The sequence below is a fragment of the Euprymna scolopes genome, chromosome 17 (assembly GCF_053919585.1).
Source record: "Euprymna scolopes isolate OS-2025 chromosome 17, ASM5391958v1, whole genome shotgun sequence".
Lineage (NCBI taxonomy): Eukaryota > Metazoa > Mollusca > Cephalopoda > Sepiida > Sepiolidae > Euprymna > Euprymna scolopes.
Window position 1 is genome coordinate 15,398,407 of NC_136498.1, and position 7,773 is coordinate 15,406,179.

The 7,773-nt window shown below is 32.8% G+C and overlaps 1 protein-coding gene across 2 annotated transcripts in view; it reads left to right on the plus strand.

The window, feature by feature from the left end:
• LOC145296682 (calcium and integrin-binding family member 2-like) overlaps positions 1-7,773 on the plus strand; it is a 115,376-nt gene that overhangs the window by 91,351 nt on the left and 16,252 nt on the right. For both annotated transcript variants that reach the window (XM_080142633.1, XM_080142635.1), the window contains one exon: positions 4,552-4,679. In XM_080142633.1, the coding sequence (XP_079998759.1) occupies positions 4,552-4,679 (128 nt within the window). The remainder of the gene's footprint in view (positions 1-4,551; positions 4,680-7,773) is intronic.

The following is a 7,773-nucleotide window of genomic DNA, read 5'->3' on the forward strand; positions in this document are numbered from 1 at the left end:
ATTTATTCGTCATGTATATACTAGCAAAAATATGCAAGCAGAAGAGATATATCCTTTGTAGTTTGGTTTCTCAAATCTATCCTGATCAGATGATTGTTTCCTTCATCTTCCCATAGCAATTGACTCTGCTAATTCAACTGTTCTACACCCCAATAAACTCACCTGGTGGCTAGCTGACAAGGCAGTATTCCACATAACCTGCTGCAAAATGCTTTCCTGAGCCTGCATGCCAAGCACATGTTTGTCGCAGCAAATTGTGACATTTGAAGTGTGTGTGACACGAAGTCGCGCCTTGTGGGTCACCTAAAACAAGGCATAGCTGGGGTTGGCTCAATTCTAATGAGTAGGGCTATGACCACAGCATATTCTTTTCGTTATTTTGACTATCGAGTATATATCCGATACAGTTAGACACAATTAACCGAGAACCACATCACTCTACATAAAAACATATAAGATATCAATGATATATACCTGAGAATCAAAACAAGGAAAAGAATATGCTGTTGTCATAGCCTACTAATGAGGAAAATATTCGTATCCGAGTTCTGCCACCGACCGCGATACCTGCAAAGTCAAGAACTCTTCGGTATATAACCATAAAAACAAGGTTTTCCGTTTTGCGCACATATCCCTACACTGTCTAATCTCCCTTTTCGTCATTAGACATATCTGTCCTTAATACTGACATTGCACATTCATTTTATCGTTTTTTTCTCTCCATGCATGACCCCTCCCCCCCAACCCTTATTGGCCAGGTTTCACTTTCTTACATCATCACATTGCCTGCATATGCCTGATAGAGTTATTTCACGTACACAGATTGAATGCGACACAGTGTAACGAATGTGTAACATGTTAAGTTTAAAATTGGTATTATAGCTCTTGGAAGCATCATTAGAAATTTAAGAACTTTGAATAAACAGACAAAACTGTTTTTAAAACTCGTTAAGATGCAAAAATTTACTTAAAAGAAAGAAAAAAAACTAATTCATTTTTTCGTATTGCTTTTTCTTCTTTTTTCTTTTTTTAAAAATCTCTTATTTGCCTTTTCTTCTATTTTTTTTAACAGTTCTTATTAATCTCGACCATTTCAGGTCGTTATTCAAAGAACGAACGAGTTTTATGGCTTGCTTCTTTTTTTTTTCCTTCCAGGATGGACCTGATATGGTCCAAAATTAATAAGAAATGTTTTAACTTAAAAAAAAAAAGAAGAAGAAAAAGAAAGGAAAAAAGAAAAATTGAATTTTTTTTTCCAATTTTTAATAGATTTTTTGCATCTTTCGTGTTGAAAAAACATTTTTGTTTGTTCAAAGTTTTTATGTTAGGTTTAATTGTTTTCTGTAACAAATTTTCACTTGTGCGAGCCTTTCTTAGTCTCACACAAAACACATTCACATTTCAAGCTATATTACTTGTCGCATACATACGCGCACACAAACATACGCGCCCACGTCCACACACGTACATATATTCACGTTCGCGTACATACACTCACATTCACGTGTATATACACACACGCTAACGTACACACATGTACTCACACACGCGCACACGCACGCACGCATGGACAACGACACTTCCGCTTTCAAAGGAAATCTACATATGCGCAAAAGACCACCGGAAACGAGTATAAAATAAAGGGCTTCTTCCTTTTCGAGACTAGCCTCCTAGGTGGTTGGTCGGGGCGCTAGCCGCCGCCGTTTCGGCAGGCGCGCGCACATGCGTACCTCACACCACTTGCTACTATGTGGGGACAAAAAGCTAACAGACCGTACGCACACATTCTCACTCTTTCTCTCTCTATCTACTACTGGTCCCTGGGAACACCTTCGCGTAACTGACGTCAACCCTCTACCCTTTTCTTTTGTCTACACGATGGACTGCCATTTGTCGTTCTATTACATTACTCACTTTTCTTCCCACGGGTGAACAAACGATAGTGACCCGAACTTGAGATGAACACACATTTCCTTTTCTTTCTACAACACCAGTCCCGCAACGAACGATGGTTACACCCTCGCGGACATGAACACATGTTATATCTAAAACATTCATTCTTTCAACAGTAAATAAACGACACGTTTATCTTATCCATCAATTGAGTTTTTGTTTCCTTCAATTCCATTCGTTTCATTATTTTCTTGTAGCGAGCTAGGGTATTATATCCTGGTCCGCGACACATTACAGATTCGGGGGCGAAAGTGCTGCACAGATCAGCCCTTTCTTGTTTTAACAGAGTCCAAAATCCATATTATTTTGATTATTCAAACTATTCTTCTCAACTTGAATGTTATTTTCATGAGGTTTCGGTTGATGTAATCGCCGACCTTCTTTCTGCTGCATCTTGTGAATCTGCACGAAATTTCCAACTTTATTTAATCCACCGGGGGTAGCAAGTACTTTATCTATTACGCCAGGGGTTCCTCCGTGTAGTGGATAAAATACTTGGTAAAACTTTAGTTGTAAGTTACACTCTTCTGGGTGTTGAAGTTTCAATCCTCAATGCGGACGACACTCAAAATATAATTGTGAATTACTTAGGATTTCTACCCAGTCATGGCTGACGGGACGAGAGCATGCTACCCTCAGTTCACATTGAGTTCGACATTCAGTACAGATTCCATTTCTAGCTATAAGTAATGGAACTTACATATGTAAACATGGAAATAAACTATCCAGATTCTCACGGAGCAGCTACTTACTAGTTGTATATAATAATTTTGGTCCAATGGAAATTTTGCACAATGTAGATTTATTCAAATTGAGAAAAGTTGAAAGTAATTTTTTTTTTCCTCGTATAGAAATGATTTGCAAAATTATTGTAGATCGACATTATTATTAGTGCACTATAAAAAAATAAGAGCGAGAGAGAGAGAGAGAGAGAGAGAGAGAGAGAGAGAGAGAGAGAGAGAGAGAGAGAGAGAAATGAATAGAAGACGCTATTTTCGCATGCAGGGTGTCCAAAGGGTCACTGAAGGGTTTTGAACTTAAATAGATTCTTTATTTTTGAGGATATCTTTCTGTAATTTTAACACAATCTGATTAAGGCATTAGGGAAATTTTTAAAAGAAAATACAAAATTCAAACAATCTTTATTCATGAAAAATGATGTCTTTAAAATGTTGCCCATTTTAAGCTTAGCATAGTTGTGCTTTTTCCAAAACATTATCCATGACAGATTGCAGAATCTCTGGATTGCGATTTAATGCCTTTATTTCGGTCCTGACGTTTTCCTTCAATCCTTGCAGGGTTTAAGGTTTAACGTTTCGAGGTCTGCCAGCTCGCAGAACGACATAAGGGAGTTAAATTGCAATCCAAATATTCTGCAATCTGTCATGAATAATGTTCTGGAAATAACACAAATATGCGAAACTGAAAATGAGCAACATTCAAAGACATTACGTTTTATAAAGATTGTTTGAATTTTACATTTTTTGAAGAATTTCCCAAGGTCTTAGTCAGATTGTGTGTAAATTATAGAAAGATATAATCAAAAGTAAAGAATCTTTTTAAGTTCAAAAGCCTTCAGTGACTTTTTGGACAGCCTGTATAACAAAAATAAACCATCACTTCAAAACTATTATTTATATATTGTATTTAAAATAGCTTTGTTGGTACTGATCCAGAACTTGGCCCAGGTCGTGTCGGCATCGTCCATAGTATGAGATAAGCATCCGGAAAAGTTGCCGGAAAAAACCAACGCAAATGCTGTCCAACGATAAATACAAAACGTTGAAAACACAATAAGATTTGCGTAAGATTAATAAAAGAAATATTTAGTTATTTTGGTAATTGTGGCCTGGTAGACCAACACAAAACCTACCTTAGAAAACTTGTTTTTTAAACGTTTTCGGGTGTGCTGAAAACGAATATCGTATTTAAAATTGGGGCCAGCAACCAGTTTTCACGATACTGAAAAAATATTTTTCCGCATGTTTTATTACGCGGCAGCCATATGTGTCCATATTTGTAAAATTTTACTTGGTTTCCACTTTAACATTTTCCTTAAAATGACGAAAACGAATATTGCATTTCAATTTGCCGCAAATAAGTAGTTTTAAGCAATGTAATTCTTTATGTTATAAGTGAAGGCCATTGTTATATGCGCATGCGCGTATATATTTTTCATAAAAAAAAAAAAAAAAGATTAACTTTTCATTGTCTTGAAAATTCATTACGTCGTTTCCGTTTTGAACAAATATGACCGCCGCGTTACATTACTACATAAAACATACGGAAAAGTATTTTTTTCAGTTTAGTGAAAACTGGTTGCGGGCCCTATTTTAAATGCGATATTCGTTTTAAGCATACCCGAAAACCCTAGGAAAACAAGTTTTCAAGGTAGGTTTTGTATTGGTCTACCAAGCCACAATTACCATTTATTCATTTTTTTATTTTTTTATTTATTTTTTTTTTTTTCTTAAGCATATTATTTTTTAAAACGAAAGCATGGACACAACTATGTACTGTACAAATAGCGCTCAAGGGTTGAATTATAAATTAGATTTTTTTTTTTTTTAATTTCCTTTTATTTGTGTTTGTTCACAGATTTTGATGATGATCGAATAATTAGTCGAGATGACATAAAAACGACCGTCCTGTGCCTTACTCAGGCCAACGAACTTCATGGGGAGGATCAACTCGACGAGGATCAAATGGAATTCTTAATTGACAAGGTATCTTTCTTTCTTTCTTTCTTTTTTAGCTGAGATCTGGTACAAGGACAAACATTTGGAGCAGCCAGTAATTATCAAACTCACCAGTAATGATCAATAAATCTTGCTAGTGTGAACACATACTCATTTTTATTCTTGTCAAAAAAAAAGGGGGTTCAGATTTATTTACTATAAGAGGGTACAATTGTTTCGACGCATATTTTAAGATATAGTTGGGGTTTTTTTTACATATATATTTATTTTTATTTTTACTTTAGTATGGACACTCATCAGTGCTAAGAATATACATAAAAAAACGAACAACAAAAAGTCACATTGACATAGAGATATTCCTCCTTGCAGACCGTCCGATATATTTATAATTTGGAAAGTTTTTTATAGGTCCTTTACAGCATATATATATATATATATATATATATATATATATATATATATATATATATATATATATATGTAGAAATATATTTTCTTATAATATATGCTAATCCTTATTTAAGAAGCTCAATATAATTACAGAGCAACATAGAGCATAAATAACAAAAAGTTATATTCTAAAATTCATGATGTTGACCATCTTATAATTTATTCCTTTAATTCAGTTGACTTATACAATTCTTGACAGTATCTGTTTCGTAGCGCAAACTCAATCACTTGATTATTATATCAATCAGTGAATCTATTATGCCCTTAACTCATCAGAAGAAATAGCAACAATGAATCCGTCAAAAGGAAATGAAGTGTGATTTGACATGATTAAAATCCGAAAATTGGAAAAGAAGCTGCAAATACCATTTTTTATTTTTCCATTACGCCATTTTCAATTTTATCAAAGTTATTAAACCGAACTATTTGTACTAACAATCTACTTTAATTTATGAATCTTCTACCAAAAAGTTCTATTTAATAATTAGTAAATTTATTAATTCTAATTTTTGTATGCATACTCATGAAAATAGTATCAATAAATTATAAACTATTATACATGTTTGCATATACGAAACTAAACTAAGCTTAAAAAACGATTGATCATTACGATTATTATAATTAATCAATTGATTTGAATTGAAAACACTACATAATTCAATTCTGTTAACTATTATAATCAAGAATGGTGTGAATGTTTATGTTGTACTTTTTAATATGATTTCAGAATATCATGATAAGATATAATATAAATATTATTAAATTCTATAATAGTAATTTATAATTGGTTTAATTAGATGTAATAAGTAACCAACGGACTTAAAATAAACATGATTCGGAAAATAGATTTGAATATATATATATATATATATATATATATATATATATATATATATATATATATATATATATATATATATATATATATAATAAAAATATAACACGGAAATTACATAATTGTCGATGCAATAATTTATTTCAACCTTATGGTATTTTCAAGCATCTAAACTAGACAATTACATTTTTGATACTGAAATAAAGAAAGAAAAAGAATCGGGCCTCAACCGTCAAAAAAACCAGAGGGGGTGGTAGTAGCAATCCACTTAATACATTTTATAGAGAGGGTGGGAGGGATTTTTTAGAAAAAACAACAAGAACATTATTATACTTATAACGGCTGTCCGGTAGCTCAACGTAACAACAGACACACACAAACACACACGTAACACACACACATACACACACACACATACACACACACGCGCCCCTAAATATGCACGTTCTTACACGTAAATACCTTGACATGCGTTTACTAACCTAGGAAGAAGATGGAGAAATATACGGATATAGAGATAAGGAAATAAAATAAAAATAAACAGCGCGTAAGGGAAAGAGAAGAAGAAAAAAAGAAGAGAATGACCATCCGCTGCCTGTCATATGGTTTCATTAGTCTAAAATCTCTGAGAAAGAGAAGGGAAAGAAAATGGAGATTAAACGCGCGTCATATAGTTAATTGAGTCGTGGAAAGTAAGTATATTAAAAGATAAAAAAAAAAGTTTATATACAAAGTTTTAAAACTATCTGTATGTTATCATGTTAAAATTAGTTAGAAATAAATATTATCTTATAATACATTTAAATATTGTATTTGTAATATATTACTATGAATTCAAAAAATTGGGTCTTATGCAGTTAATATTTTATATATTTTTATGTAATTAATTTTATTGTTGATTATAGCGGTCGTTGTAATTTTGCTCACTAATATTTCACTTCCTAATTGATTAAGATGCAGAAAATTGCATTATTAGTCGCCCCCAATTCCATAGGACGTATATAGTTTCGGTTAATATATACTTTTATTCATTCTGTACACAAAAATACTTTCATGCACGCATAAATGAATAAATAAAATAGTTATTATTTTAAAGTTTTGTGTTAGTTTATATTAAATCTAATAATGCCTAGTGGTAGTATTTGATTTTTTTGACTTAAATCAGTTTAATAACTAATGTATTATCTGCAGAAAAAAATTATTATCTTAAAGCTATTTCATTTATTTATAAGTAATTTGGATAAACTGGTACTTCGGAATAAGTACACCGAACTTAGAATTCGAACAACAAATATCATCAAGTATATACCGGACAGCACTATAATTGCCAGTGGGTTGGGGTGGGAGGGTTTATCGTAAATAATCTAGTGGTATTAAATTCGGTCTCTTTACCATTATAGAATTATCTGTTTGTCGGATCTGAAGTTATTGGTTATTTTAAATTTACATTTATGTCTACATCTGGCCATCAGTTCATCTCGTTTATTTAAGAGATTATTGTGTTCGTACTTCAGGATTCTTATTTTTTCCTCGAGGCATAAACTGCATCTCTGCCTAAAGCCGTTAGGAACATCCGAATAACATAGGATTGACCATGAAACCACTGGGGATCGGTTCTCATTTTTTAATAACCACCATTGTTTAGCTAACTCGGTTTTGTTCTTAAGTTCTGGGTTATTGAAAGAATGTTTATGGTCATAAAAACGCTGTTTCCAGTTTCCGGCGGAGATACCGAAGTAAACTTTTTTGTCCCTGTTATTATCTTCTGGGTGGATCGTGGCCTTATAAACTACGCACTCAACTTTACAATTACCGTCTTGTGGGCAGTTATTTTTC